Source organism: Antechinus flavipes, chromosome 2, assembly GCF_016432865.1.
Source record: "Antechinus flavipes isolate AdamAnt ecotype Samford, QLD, Australia chromosome 2, AdamAnt_v2, whole genome shotgun sequence".
Taxonomy (NCBI): domain Eukaryota; kingdom Metazoa; phylum Chordata; class Mammalia; order Dasyuromorphia; family Dasyuridae; genus Antechinus; species Antechinus flavipes.
The window spans coordinates 390498297-390515855 of record NC_067399.1 but is presented as its reverse complement, the minus strand read 5'-3'; the positions used below and the strand labels follow the sequence as shown (position 1 = coordinate 390515855).

The 17559-nt window shown below is 40.6% G+C and overlaps 2 protein-coding genes across 2 annotated transcripts; both read right to left on the bottom strand.

Moving 5' to 3' along the window:
• Positions 1-1870: 1870 nt before the first annotated feature.
• On the bottom strand, positions 1871-4289 carry LOC127550034 (protocadherin gamma-A12-like). The gene has a single exon (XM_051978601.1). It carries the CDS (start codon positions 3929-3931, stop codon positions 1961-1963), a length of 1971 nt encoding a protein of 656 aa, XP_051834561.1. The 5' UTR covers positions 3932-4289; the 3' UTR covers positions 1871-1960.
• Positions 4290-10496: 6207 nt separating this feature from the next.
• Positions 10497-15386, bottom strand: LOC127546733 (protocadherin gamma-A12-like). Its single transcript, XM_051973701.1, has 2 exons — positions 12951-15386; positions 10497-10511 (listed from the first exon to the last, which is right to left on the bottom strand). The coding sequence occupies exons 1-2, from the start codon at positions 15384-15386 to the stop codon at positions 10497-10499; spliced, it is 2451 nt and encodes an 816-aa protein (XP_051829661.1).
• Between the last annotated feature and the right edge of the window lie 2173 nt (positions 15387-17559).

Here is a 17559-nt window from a genome sequence, read left to right as displayed (position 1 = left end):
GAACCAATTTAGAGTAAAGCAAGCAGAACCTGGAGAACAATTTACACAATTATTACAATAACATAAATGAAAATATTGAAAAACAGCACAATCATCAAACAGTGACATAGTAAAGTTTGATTTCTCACTTTAATCAGAAAAATAGAATGTGACTGAAAAATGAGATATGTGTTCGCATCCTTATATGTTTTGGTTAGCTCTATTTTGTTGTTGCTGTTGTTATAAAGAAAAGATTTTGGGGGGAATCATTAGGAAGTGACAGCAAAATAGAGAAAAAAAGGATTAATAAAAAATTTTAAAGAAAAAGATTAGATTATGCCATTTCTCTGCTCAAACCCCCTCAATAGGATTCTTAAATACTTAAGACCTCCACAATTTAGTGATTTTTCTCTCAGCAATCTCACAACATTCTTCTCATGTACTCTATGATCCAGGTAAACTGGTGTACTTGCTCTAAGACAATACATTTGGATCTTTCTCACTTCTGTGTTTTGGACTATGATGTAATCTACATTTGTAGTATCCTTCCTTTCTTCACTTTTTATCCTACTTCTCATCTCCTTCTGTTAACTTGCTCTTCTTCAAGGAATAACCAAATTAGGTGCCACCTTCTCTATGGAGTGCTATCTCCTCTGATGCTTCCAACTCAAGCAAAAGCTCTTTGAGCTCATCTGCTATAATAGAACAGAGTACTCCTCTTATAATGCTTATTGTATGTAATTGTATTACAGTTATCTGTGTATGTGCATTCCAACATCTGTTAGACCACAAACTTTGTGAAAGAGAAAAAAACTAAAGTTTTATTTAGACATTGCACATAGTGAGTACTTAAATGCTTTTATCAATCTATTAATGAATAGGCAAGAAAGTGAAGAAATTATTTCAAGCTAGCTTTTTAAAACAACAAAACAGGGAAGAAATAATGATAATGTGTGTTCCCTTACAGACTTAAAAGGATGCTTTCATTATAAGCACTAAAAAATGGACTGAACTTAAACAGTATTTTCCTTCAGATCTATAGTTTAAATCTATAGTATAAATATGTCTTACAAACAAAAGAAAACTTAGAAAATCGTTACACTTAAAATGTTATCAAATAAGATAATGTATATCAAATACTTTGTAAAAACTTAAATGTACTATCTAAAAGGAGATATTAATATCATTATTATTTTTATTTCCTACCACGATCAATATAGTCTTCCTCACTTATAACTGCATTGGTATTTCAGTCAATTAAGTAAAAGTAAGTGAAACAACTACTACACACTCCGTCAGAGAACTACTTGCCACCACTAAATAAATGGTCAACAAAATACTCCATAAGATAAGAAATTGGAAATGCAAGTTGCATTTGGTGAACTCCGGAAGAAAATCAAGGACATTTCCTTATAACTTCCGGTTTTAGACTTCTTTTAATCAGTCTTTGATTATACACTTATTTTTATTCAAGATAAAAGGGAATTCTGTAAACATTGCATGGTAGTAAAATGACAAAGAAATGAACTCACCTGAACTATATTTTGATTTCCTTTACTAAACTCTGAATCACTGGAGAACAACAGTGGTGTATTTTTATCACAGCTCTGCAGACTTAGGAGTGTGTCTGCATAGTTGGGTTGAGGAAAGACCAGATGACTCTTCCGAGAGTCAGTGGTAAGGGAAATCTCATGAGTATATGACTGGAGAAAAGCTTGGACTCCTTCTGTGCCCACAAAGTGGGAGGCAGGTACTGCTCCAAATTTGTTACTACTTATTCCCAGTAAGTGTGATCTCCACCATTTGCGTAGCCTGAGTGCCAGTAAGGTGATAATGAAGACAAAGAATAAAGAAGAAACCGAAGCCACTGAGATAACAAGGTAGAGTGTGAGTTTGGAGTTATCAGTAGTTTCTGGGATCTCCATGATGCTGAGATCCGAGAGAATCTCAGGGATGCTGTCTGCCACAACCACTGTGACACTTACAGTGGCGGAGAGGGGTGGCTCGCCTTTGTCTGTGACTGCCACCACAAGATTCTGCTTGAGGGCGTCTTTGTCGAGGAATGACCGAGCAGTCCTGATCTCACCGTTATGCAGGCCACCGAAAAAAGCCCAGGCTCTGTGGCCTTGAGCAGGCGATAGAACAGCCAAGCGTTCTGGCCTGAATCTCCGTCCACTGCTACCACCTTGGTCACCAGGTAACCTGGCTCTGCAGATCGGGGAGCCAACTCTACCCCTCTGGAGCCATCGGTGGGAAAAGTGGGATATAGGATTTCCGGGGAGTTGTCATTTTGATCCAGGATGAAGAGAGTCAGAAATACACTGTTATTGAGAGGCGGTTCCCCTGAATCGGTAGCTGTCACTCTTAGCTGCAAGTCCCGGAATTTTTCGTAATCAAAAGAGCGCAGAGCATAGAGGACACCAGTCTCCGAATTAATGGAGACATAGGAAGAGAGAGGATCCTCCTGGAAGATGTCATTAGCAATAGTGTAAGTGATTTGGGCGTTTTTCTCACTGTCTGGATCACTGGCAGTCACTGAATAAATGGAAGCGCCTCTTGGGTTGTTTTCCCGGATATAAGCAGAATACGAAGTCTGACTGAAGGCAGGAGGGTTGTCGTTGACGTCGGCCACGTGCAGGGTGATGAGAGTGTCTGTGGAAAGAGGCGGAGCCCCGAAATCTGTGGCTGTCACGGTGATATTGTACTCCGAAACCTGCTCCCGGTCCAGGGCCGTGTTTGTCACCAAACTGTAGTAATTTCCATAATTTTTTTCTAATTTAAAGGGCCGATTACTTGGGATGGAACATGTGACGAGGCCGTTCTCTCCCGAGTCTTGATCGTGTACATTTAAAAGTGCGATGACGGTCCCTGAGGGAGAGCCTTCTGGGACTGAGGTGATCAGAGATGCGATAGTCACTTCCGGAGCATTGTCGTTTACATCCACAACTGTTACCAACACATTTGCTCTCGCAAAAAGCCCTGCATTATCTTTAGCTTGTACTTCCATTTCGTAGAACCCTGATTCCTCATGGTTCAGATTCCCTACTGTCGAGATTCTGCCCGAATGACTGTCCAACTCAAACATCTGTTTGGCTTTGTTGTGAATATTCCAGAAATAGGTCACTTCTCCGTTGATTCCTTCATCCGGGTCGGTGGCGTTCACTGTGAGCAGCCACGTTCCCACAGGCACGTTCTCGGGAATGCTCACGCTGTACACGGACTGAGTAAACACCGGGGCGTTGTCGTTGGCATCGAGAACAATCACTCGCACTCGCACCGTACCGGAGCGGACAGGATCTCCTCCATCCGAGGCCGTGAGGATGAGGTGGTGAACGGGTTCCTCTTCCCGGTCCAGGGCCCGCTCTAGCACCAGCTCTGGGTACTTGGCCCCATCTGCTTTGCTTTGCATAAGTAGAGAGAAGTGAGGATTCGGGCTCAGTTGATAGCTCTGAAGACCGTTCATTCCCATATCTAAATCCCATGCATTAGGAAGACGACATTTTGTTCCTAGGGTTGCCTGTTCACTTATTTCTATGTCTACTTCATTTTCCTGAAAGCGTGGAGCATTATCATTAATATCAGTCACTTCTACTTCTAGCCCATAAATCTTCACTTTGTCCTCGAGGAGAATCTCTACATTTAAAAGGCACTTTAAGGAGCCCGGGCAAAGTTCTTCCCTGTCTATTCTGTCCACTGTCACTAAACTGCCGCTTCTGACATTCAAGGCGAAATGTTGCTTCTTACCTCCGGAGACAATACGAGCTCCTCTTTCCGAAAGCTCCCGCGGCTTCAGCCCAATATCCTTGGCGATGTCACCCACTAAAGAGCCCTTCTCCATCTCCTCGGGCACAGAGTAATGGATTTTCCCCGTCCCGGTGTTCCATAGCAGCCCCAGGACATAGCAAAACAGGATTCGCTCTCTGTTGGACTGCTGCCTGTGTGATGCAGTCATTTCGTTTTTCCTGCCTGATTTACCACCTTCTTGTGTTCTTTCATTCAAATTCGGTCTGGAGCTAGTCTTGGATGAACCATATACACAGCCAAATTCAGAACCGGGACGGCTTGTGGGCTTATTCTCCGTGCAGACTTAGAGCTTGATCTGCTCTGCTCGTGCTTTGCGAGGTAGGCGTGGGGAGGATCTGACTGGATCTCTCCTTGTTTCTCTCTCCCTGATTGTTGAACAGCGGCGCTCAGAGTCTTCACCAAATATTGCACCAACTTTGTTTTTCCCCTGATCATGCTCAATATCTGCAGCTGGTGATCCCGGTTCGTCAAGACTTTAGAAGATGAACACACACACACACACACACACACACACACACACACACACACTTGTTTCGTTAAATATTTCCGGAAGACATATAAAATTTTTAAACATTATTTTTAAAAAGTTTAAGTTCCAACTTCTCTTCCTCCATTTCACTCCCCCCGTTTTTGGAGCAAGCAATTTTATGTTGATTATGTGAAGTCAAACAAAACATTTCCATATTAACCATGTTGGAAAAAAAACCTAAGAAAAATAAAGTTGTTTCTTGTTGTTTTTTTAAGTTTTATTTTGATCTTTTTTTCAGAATTTATTAGTTCTCTCTCTGAAGGTGGATAACATTTTTCATCACGGGTCCTTTGGATGAATATCTGTTTTAAAGGAAAGCTTTCTTTGTCCCCTAAAGCTTTTTTCATATCTTTATCTTAGCGAGATGATTGTAAGTGATTATTTTGTGATCATTTCAATTTATGTTCTTCAACGGCTTTGTATGCTAATTAGAAACATTGTACGTGAATGACTTTATTTGTTGCTGCTGAGACTGCTGTTTCACACACACATAGTATACACTCAATGAAATTAGTGTGTTAAATTCAATTTTCTTTCTTAATACATTTATGAAATCAGTCTGCTAAATGCAAATAGGAAAAATACTATTGGGTTATGCTGAGATTGGCAATGGGGAAGATAGCAAAAAAAAAAAATTCTTCAAGGGAAATGTACAATCATTCTAGAATCGAGAAGAAGAGATGATATGGAACGGTCAACGGAACTGCTTACACGGTAGGTTGCGTTATTCAAATGGCGATCATCCCTCTAAGTAGTTTGTAGTGACTACCTTGGAGAACATGAAGATTTTTGCTTTACAAGAATTGGAAACTTAGTCCCTGCTCCCAGCAATCGAACCCCCTCAAGTCTACCATATGCATGTGACATACAATGCTAATTTCTATCAATTTAGATTTTATAGTTAATGAGGTTCTTCTGGGATTTTCTTTTGAAAATGATTTTTAAAAGTAAATCTGAATAAAATGATTATTTCAAGCATTAGGTATTGTTATTTAGCGTTGAGTTAGCTATTAGAAATGGGAGAGAAAATAAATGAGCAATATATACCCGAACCCTAAATCACACAACACTACTTCAGATTTACCCTTTAGGCTCATGAAACGCATTATAGAACAGCAAGCAATTTGTAGCATTAATATGAATACAGAGAAAACATAGCTTATTGCAGAGAAAGAATTAGGTGTGCCTTTCAAATCTTCTGACATACTTAAAAATTAAGAGATGTGGGGAAATCCAGAAAAAAAATATATTCAACAATTCAAAAACTCACCTCTTTGGAGCCAAGTGGGTTGGTTTGCAAATCATTAGGAATTTCAGAAGAATCATTTGCTAAAGTATCAAAAGGACTATAGGAAAGGAAATTGTGTCCGGCAGAACGTTGGTTATTGGGCTTTAAAAAAGTGAATTCATATTTTCCTATTTCTGTAGGCAAAGGTGGTTGACTGGAATAAGGTAAAGTCCCATCTTCATAACTGGATGGGATTGCAGGCTTTGAGTAGGGTTCTGGTGAGAAACAACCTAATGTCTTGAGATTGTTGTATCTCCGAAAGCGTAGAATGATGGTCAGTATTATTGTGACTAGAAACAGAATCGAGATTAGTGCTAAAGCTACTACTAAGTAAAACTGTAGCTCAGATTGGATAGTAGAGGTATCTGAGCGCTCCTCTTTCATCTCCGGCATTGCCTCTTGCAGACTGTCTGCGAAGACTAGGTGCAGAGCCACAGTGGCCGACAGAGGGGGCTGGCCTCCATCTTGCACAGAAACCAGAAGGCGGTGCCGGGCAGCGTCTCTTTCAGCCAAAGCCCTCGCGGTCCTGATCTCGCCTGTGCGCAGTCCCAGGCTGAAGAGTCCCGGATCCGTGGCCTGCAGTACTCGGTAAGCCAACCAGGCGTTGTGACCCGAGTCTGCGTCCACTGCCACCACTTTGGTGACCAAGTATCCTGGCTCCGCAGATCGAGGGACCATGTCGAAGAGGGCAGATCTGTCAGGTCCCAGGGCCGGATAGAGGATGTTTGGGGCGTTGTCATTGAGGTCCAAGATGAACACTTGCAGGGTAACATTGGTACAGAGGGCAGGGGAACCAGCGTCACAAGCCTGCAGAGTCAGCTCGAAGGCGCGGACCTGTTCATAGTCGAAAGAGCGCTGAGCAAAGATGGCTCCGCTGTGGCTGTTGACCGATACGTAGGAGGACAGAGGCAGAGGACCCAGGTCACTGCTGACGATGGAATAGGACACTCGGCCATTCCCATCCAGGTCGGCGTCAGAGGCTGAGACACTGGTGATGGAGGCTCCAGATGGGTTGTTCTCCGGGACGTAAACGACGTATGACGACTGGAGGAAAACTGGGGGATTGTCATTGACGTCAGCTATGTGCAAGGTGAGGGTTTTGCTGGTGGACAGAGGAGGCTTTCCCTTGTCTGAGGCAATGACAGTAACATTATACTGTGGTGTCTGTTCTCGGTCCAGGGGCCCATCTGTCAGCAGTTTGTAGTAGTTCCTGGAAGAGGATTCTAGTCTGAAAGGTGTATTTTCTTGTATGTGGCATGTGATCTCCCCATTGACTCCAGAATCCCGATCTTCTGTTTTGAACAGGGCAATAACAGTCCCTGACACCGCATCCTCCGCAATGGTATTGGACACAGAAGTAAACATTATTTCTGGGTCATTATCATTTTCATCTAGAATTTCGAGTATAACTTTGCATTCAGAAGTCATACCACCTCCGTCTTTTGCTCCTACACTCAATGTATAACTTTCAGTGTTTTCAAAGTCTAACTGACCTTGAGTTTTAATTTCCCCACTTTTATGATCCAAGTGAAATATATTAAGAGCATTATCCGCTGTGGTTTTAAAGAAATAGGTGATCTCCGCATTGATCCCTTCATCTTTGTCTGTGGCCATCACCCTTAGCACTGAGGAGCCTGGGAGCAAGTTCTCTCGAAGACGAACTTTGTAGAAGTCCTGGCTGAAAAGTGGTGGATTATCGTTCGCATCAGTGACGTTGATTCTGATCTGAGCAGTGCCACTTAAAACTGGGTTACCTCCATCAACAGCCACCAGAACTAAGTGATGAGAACTCTGCTTTTCCCGGTCTAGAGGTTTCTCCATTACTAGCTCTGGATATTTCCTACCATCAGGGCTCTCCTTCACAATCATAGAGAAATACTCATTAGGGCTCAGTTGGTAACTTTGTAGAGAATTGACACCCACATCTGGATCTACAGCAGATTCTAGCCCAAACCGAGAGCCCTTAAGGGCAAATTCATTGATCTGTAAATTGATGATATTTTGAGGAAAATGAGGTGGGTTGTCATTAATATCTTGTATGACCACGATTACATGAAAAACATTTAAGGGGTTTTCTGCTACAGTTTCTAACGTCAGAACACACACAGGCTTCTTTCCGCACAATTGTTCCCTGTCTATTCTGTCCCTTACAAATAATTCCCCGCTCTGAGTGCTTACGGCAAAATGCTGCTTCTTTCCATTAACTCGCAGTTCCCGAGCCGGCAAGTCCCGCACATCCAACCCCAGATCCTTAGCGAGATTTCCCACCACAGACCCTTTCTCCAATTCCTCAGGAATAGAGTAGCTGATGTGCTCAGAAAGCGCCCGACAGAACAAAGAAGCGAAGAAAGGATATAGAACTTGCCACCTCAGTAGGTGATCCCTGGGTACTGCGTTCCTTCCCATACTTTCTGTGACAGGATTACAGCTCAGTCCCAAGAATCCGCCTTGTATATCTCCCTTGGTTCTTAAGAATCCCCCGGAAAGAGTACGCAGTGCCCTTAATCGGTGTTTTTGGTGAATCCGGGAGATCTGGGAAAGGATCGGTGGAGCAGAGCGCCAAATTAAGTGCCGTATATCTTGTGTGATGTGATCCTTTATGGCTCTGCAGGAAATTACCCTGCAGTAAACTGGCTCCAATTCTTTCTCTCTCGGTATTGGCCGACAGCGGCGCTCAGAGTCTGATCTAATGAACTGCAAGAAGTAACTCTTCCAAATATTTGATTAGCTACAGGAGGATCCATTCCGTTGAACAGAAGCAAGAGTAATCCTCAAACTTTGTGACCGTGGAGTTGATCATTTTAGACTATCAGTTTTTCCGGTAATGAGTGTAAGTAATCAATGCCTTCCAAAAAGGAGCAAATAGCAATGGGGAAAGGATATAGTTTTTAATCGAAAGACATCTTTTTATTTTATTATTAAAATACGTTTTTTTTTTTTTTTTGTGGGGGGGAGGATATTTCAGGTGTATATACTGGATTTTCTTGGTAAAGATACTGAAATGCTTTGCCATTTCCTTCTCCAGCTCATTTTTACAGACGAAAAACCGAGCCACTTTTTAAAATGACTTGCCCGGTCATACATTTAGTAAATGTCTAAGATCGGATTTGAACTCATTGAGATGAGGCTTCCTGATTTCAAGCCCAGTGTCTACCCACTGTACCACCTAGCTGCCATTATTTAATATTACTAATAGCATTTCAAAAATTCACTTTGTTATGTTTAACACTAGCGCCTAAATATAGCCTTCAAATCCATCCCACAATGACATACACTTCTCATTTCAATCAAATTCATACTTTATATTTTCCAGGATCTTCGCTCTTCCTCTCCCATTTGTGTAGGATATAGCACTAGTTTTCCTTATTGGTCTCAGCAGATACTTTCAATTATATAAAAACTCAGAGACAAGTCTTTCCCCACATATGCACACACAATCCTTAATTTCACCTAGTAGCAAACAAAAACTCTTTCCATTTATTCCTCAGATATCCTAGTATACATTTTTGTCCTTCCTTCCTGCCTTCCTCTCTCTTCCACCTTTTCTCTTTTCTCTTTCCCCCCTCTATCTATATGTGTGTGTGATTATTTCTCCTTATTTGATTGAGATTGTTTTCAAGACCACATTATTGTACACCCAATTTAACCTAAATATTTATTATTGACTTCTTTGCATTTTAATAATATTTTTTCTTTTTAAATATGAGATTCATTTCTATTTTTATTGACTTGTATCTAAGTCTAAAACAAGTAAAATAACATTTAAAGTGAAATTCATTGTTTCAGGTATTAAGGGAAAGAATTCTATTCTGTCATTCATGAACAGAAAGAGCAGAGCCAGGGCAGGGAATGATATTGATTTATCTGAATCTTGGGATTAGATAAATATTTGAATGCATTACATAATTATACACTTCTCTTCATGATGACTTCCTAGAAGCCAGTTACATTTTTTTTAAAGCACACATAGAGATTACAAGCCTCTTTCTGTTTTCACAATAACTGAGGTGAAGTGAAAGAAATGGGGACAGAGGATGTGAAGAATTATAGCTTTTGAGTTATTCATGAATTAGTGTTAGTATTTACATATGGGGTCCTTGTTCATTGGTCAAAAAGCATACTACTTTGAAAACTGAACTGAACCACTAATGATATTTTTTACCATAAGTTGAACCAAAAACCTAAATTAAATTGTGACTGAATGGAAAAGCAAAAGAGTTTGAAAAGTAAATTTCATCTTGAGTCCAAGTAAAGTTAGAACCATAATTTGTCCCATCTTCTTCCAGTGCTTCTGACAAGCATGAAAAAGAATAACTTGAAAATACTTGCTGTTTAAGCAATATCTACTACAAAAAATGAAGACTTCGAGAAATTCTGAGAAAAATGTCACCAACTCCTCCTCCACTAAGACCAATGTATATGTTCATACTCAATACAATTGCTGGGCATTGGAGAGGTTGAAGGACAGATGTTTGAAAATTCATTTTGTATTTATAAACTCAAAGATCAAAGACTTGAAGAGAAACCTCCACTCAAAAACCTCATTCCCATAGATCATTGATATTTTCTATAGAAAAAGAGATAGAGGGCTCTGAACATGTTAAACACTGAGCAATATTACAAAAATAAAATTGATAGTATATCTACAAAAGGTAAATAAAAGGTTACTGATGTAACAGAAATATCTTTGTGTGATCAGACCACTGACTAGCTATGGAAAACTAAAAGATGTGAAGGTGAAAATTAGTCTATAGAAAAATTGTCATGAGTCCTAACTAAACAATATTACTTCAAGATTATTCGCAGATGAAGTGACAATGGACAGGCAGAAAATAGCTTTAGATCTTCATCATTTTTATAACTACCTATTTTCATCAGCAATATCACATTTTTATTCTATCTCTTCAGCACCTGAAGGAAGAAAAATGGTAACAAGACACTTTAGGTTGAGTGGCTGACTGGACTAGAGCACGTACAAACAGAAGAAATCCCAAACAATTTGGAAGATACATCATTACAAGATACCACAAGAGGAAAAATATTATAAAGAACTGGGGAGAAATACTTTGGACATTAATAACCACTAACCCAAAATTTGACTTTCTCATGTTCATAACATCTTTTTGAGAATGATATATCCAACATGTATCTATGATGGAAATATCACATATGAAAAGGGAGGTTTTTCCACAATATTATATATATCAGAGCTTATTTTAAGAGTCACACAAATACACAAATGGTACACAGAATACAAGATCTGTGTGTATGTGTCTCGCTCTCTGTCTCTGTCTCTGTCTTTCTGTTTCTGTCTCTGTCTCTGACTCTGTGTGTGTGTGTGTGTGTGTGTGTGTGTGTAAATTTTGTTCTGCAGAGCCAAGAAAATTTGGTTCTGCAGAACAAAATCCAGCCTTAAGTCTTTCAACAAAGCATTTCTTGCTTGTATGGTTTCTTGATAAAAGCAATTATTGATATTATATATATATGTATATGTGTATATATATACACCTGTTTTTTAAAATGTTTGGTTTTAAAATGTCAAGAGATATATAATTTAGGAAGAAATATATTTAACAAAGATGTCTATATTATCATGGAGAACATTCTGCAAAAAGTTCAAGAAGGAGAGAGAGTCTCTACAAATGCTTTTGTTTCCAGATGATATTGTGCTAATTGCAACAAACACCAGAACATCAGAAGGCATTCTCAATAAAATCTGACTACTCCAAAGAAATCAATTTAACAATTTATATGTAAGTGGTTGGGAAATTGTCCCCCTTCCTCCCCCAGACTATGACATACAATTCGATGATCTTTGAGGTAGAACATCATTGCCATGCACTGCAAATGGAAAATGAGTTGGAAGAGAGAACATTGAATTGCTTTTAAGAAATAGAGAAGTTCTTTTAATGATCCTAAACTTCACCCTACCACAAAAGCCCATCTAAAAACAACAACAAAAAAGACCAACCAGAGATTCCCTATTGATGATAGCTAGTTGAGAATCCTAGGACATTATACTTAATGAACAAAAAATTCAAGTTGTAAGTAACTTGCACAAAATCAGTGGAGAAATGGATGATGGTTGCTAGTAGACAGAAGCAGAATTTCCATTATTTCCTATATGCAAAATGTGGTATAAGAATACCATTCAAAAAATGTATAGTTGGATATGAAGTGAGAGTGAGAGATAAAGAGATGGAGAATTTGAATGACAATCCGGTTTGCACAAAATGTAAAACAAACAAATAAACAAACAAAAAATTAGAGAAGACTTCTATCATATTGATTCTCATTGGAAAATCACTGGAAAATATAGACATAACTTGGACAAGATGAGGGGAGAAATTGTTTTCAATTAGCACTGATGATTGTCCAAATAGATCATTTCACAGAGCCATTAAAATATATGTGATACAAAGTGGGTTTTACAAAATATAAGTGTTATGCATCGCAAACATTTATGGATATGACAATTTGGGGACTTTCATAACAAATAAGGATTTCTTTTGATCTCAAAAGAATTAGATCATTGCACTAGATATGTATAGGACTTAAAAACAAACTTAGGAGTGAGAAATAGTAGAGGGAAATGACTATATAATCTTGAAAGCCCAAATTAATAATAAATGAGACATTCTTTAGAGCAAGTTTTTAAAACTTTTTCTACTCACAAATCTTTTCTTCCCAAGAAATTTTTATGTGAACTCTAAGTATATAGGTATTTAAATAGGTATACAAAACAGCCACTTACTGATATTAAATCACAATTTCATAACCCCCATATACAGTTATGAGAACCCTTCTAGAATGGCAGTTTAAAAAGCAGGGTCCTAGAGCAATACAAAAGTTCAGGTCTAACCAACAGCCATTTATAAAATCACATGGCTTTTACAATAAAGAATTCCCATTTAAATAAGCTTGAATTTTTAAACCATTTTTAAGGATAGGTTGGATCTTTGATGTCCTTGATACAGAGAATTTTCAGTTGAGAAAGCTCATTCTACCAATGACAAATTGAAATCTTCTCTTCTTATAGTTTTATAGAGATGCCTAGAGTACTGAGAAGTCATTTAATTTTAAGGAAAATTATGCCAAGAATGAAAAATAAGTGTGTTGCTACATAGCTTTTCTAAGGATTCAAAAGTTCAGTCAACTATTCAAATAAACAAAAACAAGTTTAAAAATCAAACTACCCTTAAGTTGAGGAACAAGGTAAATAGAAGTATGTTATCCTGTTGAACATCCTTAAAAATATCATTCTGATAGGCACACTCTGCATATTACCAGAATACTTTGTCAAGGAGGCCAAAAGAAAAAGGAAAGAAAGAAAAAAGAAAGGAAACTCACCTGAAGATAGTTCTGTTCATTTTGTAATAAAACTGTGCCAGGCATATAATCTGATACCAACACAGAGTCCTTTTTCTCACAACTATCTTGACTAATTAAAGTATCTGCATAGTTGGGTTGAGGAAAAAGCATTTGGCTCTTTTGAGAATCCATGGTGAGGGAAACCTCATGGGAGTAAGTCTTGAGGTAAGCTCTAACTCCATCAATGCCAACAAACTGTGAAGCACCAACCCCTGAAAAATGTCCATTGGTTGATTCCAACAGTTTGGAAATCCGCCACTTTCGAAGCTTGAGTGCCAATATGATTATAATGAATATAAAGAAAAAGCAGGAAACAGTAGCCACAGAAATGACCAGATAGAGTGTGAGGCTTGAATCCTGTTGGTCTTCAAAGGCCTTCGGGTTGCTAAGGTCTGAGAGGATTTCTGGGATGCTGTCTGCCACAGCCACTGTGACACTAACTGTTGCAGATAAAGGAGGTTCCCCATTGTCAGTGACTGCCACCACTAGACTCTGCTTGAGGGAGTCTTTGTCATGGAAAGCCCGAGCTGTCCTGATTTCACCTGTGTGCTGGCCCAAAGAGAAGAGGCCTGGCTCTGAGGCCTTGAGCAGGCGATAGGACAACCAGGCATTCTGTCCAGAGTCTCCATCCACTGCTACAACTTTAGTCACTAGGTAGCCTGGCTCTGCAGAACGAGGAGCCAATTCTACTCCTGTGGAACCATCTGTTGGGAAGGTTGGGTACAGGATTTCCGGGGCGTTGTCATTTTGATCTAGAATGAATAGATTCAAGGTTGCGTTGCTACTTAGAGGAGGTTTCCCGGAATCCTGGGCAGTCACTGTTAGCTGCAAATCCCGGAACTGTTCATAATCGAAGGAGCGCAGAGCATAGAGAACACCAGTCTCAGAGTTAATGGAGATGTAGGAGGAGAGTGGAGTCCCATAGATGGTATCTTCCTCAATAGAGTAAGTAATATGGGCGTTTTCCCCACTGTCCGGGTCACTAGCTGTCACTGAATAAATGGAAGCAGATCTAGGATTGTTTTCTCGTATGTAGGCAGAGTAGGATGCTTGGCGGAAGCTGGGTGGGTTGTCATTGTTGTCTGCCACGTGCAGGGAAATGTGGGTGCTTGTAGATAACGATGGAATCCCTTGGTCCGTGGCTGTCACGGTGAAATTGTACTCAGAAACCTGCTCCCGGTCTAAGGCTCTGACAGTCATCAGACGGTAATAATTTCCGTAAGATTTTTCTAATTTAAAGGGTAGATGTTCGGGAATGGAACATATGACTCTACCATTGTCTCCAGAGTCTCGATCATGCACGTTTAAAAGAGCAATCACGGTCCCAGGAGGTGAGTGTTCCGGAACCGAGCTGGATAAAGAAGCGACAATAATCTCTGGAGTGTTGTCATTCACATCCAGAACTGTAACCTGTACTTTAGCGCGATTTAAGAGACCACCACCGTCCCGTCCTTGAATTTCCATTTCATAGGCTGCAAACTCCTCAAAGTCCAGGGTTTCTCGAGTAAAGAGCTGAGCTGTGTGAGAATCCAGATGGAAAATCTCAGAAGTTTCGTCTTTGAAGTATCTCACTGAATATGTCACTTCCCCATTAACTCCTTCATCAGGGTCAGTGGCATTGACTGTGAGTAGCAGGGTCCCCTTGGGCACATTCTCAGGAACACTCACGCTGTATTCCGACTGAGGGAACACTGGCGGGTTGTCGTTAATATCCAGAACGGCCACGCGAATTCTCGCAGTTCCCGATCGCACAGGATTTCCCCCGTCCATGGCTGTGAGGGTGAGGTAGTGGACGGGTTCCTCCTCCCGGTCTAGTGCCCTCTCCAACACAAGCTCCGGGTACTTGGCCCCATCGGTTCTACTTTGCACGTGCAAAGAGAAGTGACTATTTGAGCTTAGCTGGTAATTCTGGAGGGAATTTCTTTCCAAATCTGGATCCCTAGCATTCGGAAGTGGAAAACTCGTCCCCACTGCTGCATTCTCACTGATTTTTATTTCCACTTCATCTACCCGGAAGCGGGGAGCATGGTCATTAATATCCATCACTTCTATTTCCACTCCATAAATGTTGATTTTGTCGTCCATTAGAATCTCGACATTTAAAAGGCACTTTGGGGTCCCGGGGCAAAGCTCTTCTCTGTCTATTCTATCCGCGGTCAACAAACTGCCGCTTCTAACATTCAGAGCAAAAGGCTGCGTCTTACCTCTGGAGACTATGCGGGCTCCGCTCTCCGAAAGCTTCTGAGGCTCCAAGCCCAGATCCTTGGCCACATCACCCACAAAAGAACCTTTTTGCATTTCCTCCCACACAGAATAGCGAATCTGCCCAGCTCCATTCTCCCACACCATCCCCAGGAGAAAACAAAAGAGGATTCGGCCCCAACAGTCCTGTCGCCTCGGAGCAGCCTGGGCCATGGTTGTCCTACAGCGAAATTGGCTTTGTCTTGGTTCCTTTGTGTTCTGGGTTATCGGCTTTCGGAGATCAAATCGCGGACTTGGAGAGCTTTCTAGTTCAATCAATTTCAACAGTGTGTGTGTCTCTAATCTCATAGCGTTTTCCCTTGTAGGAGTGGCCAAGATCCGGATGGATCTCTCCCATTACACTCGTCTTCCTGATTGGTGAACAGCGGCGCTCAGAGTCCTAACCGATTATTGCACCTTTCTAGGAAAACTAGATAGATTCTTAACATATTGATGTTATATATATTTCTCTTCTGTGCTTTGTTCCGGTGTCTGACAGTGACCACAATCCTTATATCTCAAACGATCACAGTTTATATTTCACTTATGCCTATATAAATCTTTCTCATGATTTTAGAATACCTAGGATCCTGATATTTCATTATTAGGGAATTTTAAAAATCCATATGTATTTTTCCATATGTCATGAAAATTCAAATCCCCATTCCCGCATTAAAAAAAGGGAAATGATGCTAAGAAGGTTAATAACTCTCTGGGTGAAACTGAATCAATTGAGCCAAAATGTAGCCACTTGCCTGTTAGGTCCATAAATGTTAAGATTTTCCATATCAAGACTAGTACACAATAGCCACAAATCGGAGAATTAAAATTGCAAAGATACTACTAAATGAATAGAAAAGTTATAGAATGGTTATCAAACGATCCCTAAAGGTACAAGTTCACCACTATTCCTGAGGATACACATACTTTTGAAAAACAAGAGTGGCCACATTTTTAAAAGTGCAAGTAAAGGAATGGAGGAATAAGTGGTAAGCATTACTAATCCTAGAGGATCACATTTTTCTCACATACTCATCTACATGGCTTCACATATATTCGATCTTATTGACGTTTTGTGATCATTATTTTCTTAGTGCAAATTATATAAGATAATTAAAAATAAAGCAATCGGCGGTAAAGAATGATGCAGTTATAAATATATTTTGAAAAAGCACTGATAACATTTCATACATAAAATATCATAAAATAAAGAACCCACCTGTTCAAGAGTATTTCTTTGTGAACTGACATCACTATTTACTCCATTGATTAAAGTGGAAGAAACATCTGTGTTGAAAATATTGAGAGATGGAGGACATTGATCAGCTGATTTCAGGTAATTAAATTCTGTGTTTCCTGGGTGTGACGACACACACAAATTATAGGAGTAAGGCAATGTCCTTTCATTGTAGTTTGGGGGGTTGTTGGACTTAGAGCAAAGATCTGCTTGGAAACAGCCCCATCTTTTAGGACTAGATGATCGTCGAAGGCGAAGAGCAACGGCCACTATCACTGTCACGAGAAACAGCATAGATATTAAGACTAGAGCCACTACTAGGTAAAACTGTAACTCAGACTGGGAATTCGAGGTGTGGGAATGCTCCTCCTTCATCTCAGGCAGCGCTTCCTGCAGACTGTCTGCAAAGACGAGGTGTAGAGCCACGGTCGCAGACAGAGAGGGCTGGCCTCCGTCCTGCACTGAGACCAGCAGGCGGTGCCGGTTCGCATCTCGGTCAGTTAAAGCTCTTGCTGTCCTGACTTCGCCTGTTCGCAGCCCCAGGCTGAAAAGCCCGGGATCCGTAGCCTGCAACACGTGGTAGGCCAGCCAGGCATTGTGTCCCGAGTCAGCATCCACTGCCACTACCTTTGTAACTAAGTAGCCGGGCTCCGCAGAACGAGGGACCATGTCAAAGAGGGCAGAGCTATCTGCCCCCAGTACTGGATAGAGGATATTCGGGGAATTGTCATTGCGGTCAACTACAAATACTTGAACGGTCACATTGGCACTGAAGGAGGGGGAACCAGAATCCCGGGCCTGGAGAGTCAGCTGGAAAGTTCGGACTTGTTCATAATCGAAGGAGCGCTGAGCAAAGATGTCTCCACTGTGGCTATTAACCGATACATAAGAGGCCAATGGCAACGAGACCAGGTCACTATTGATGATGAAGTAAGACACCCGGCCATTCTCTTCTAGATCTGCGTCATAAGCTGAGACCCTGGTGATTGACGATCCAGAGGGATTGTTCTCGGGAATGTAAGCGACGTAGTATGGTTGGAGGAAAATGGGAGCATTGTCATTGATATCAGCAATATGTAAAGTGAGGGTTTTACTGCTATACAGAGGAGG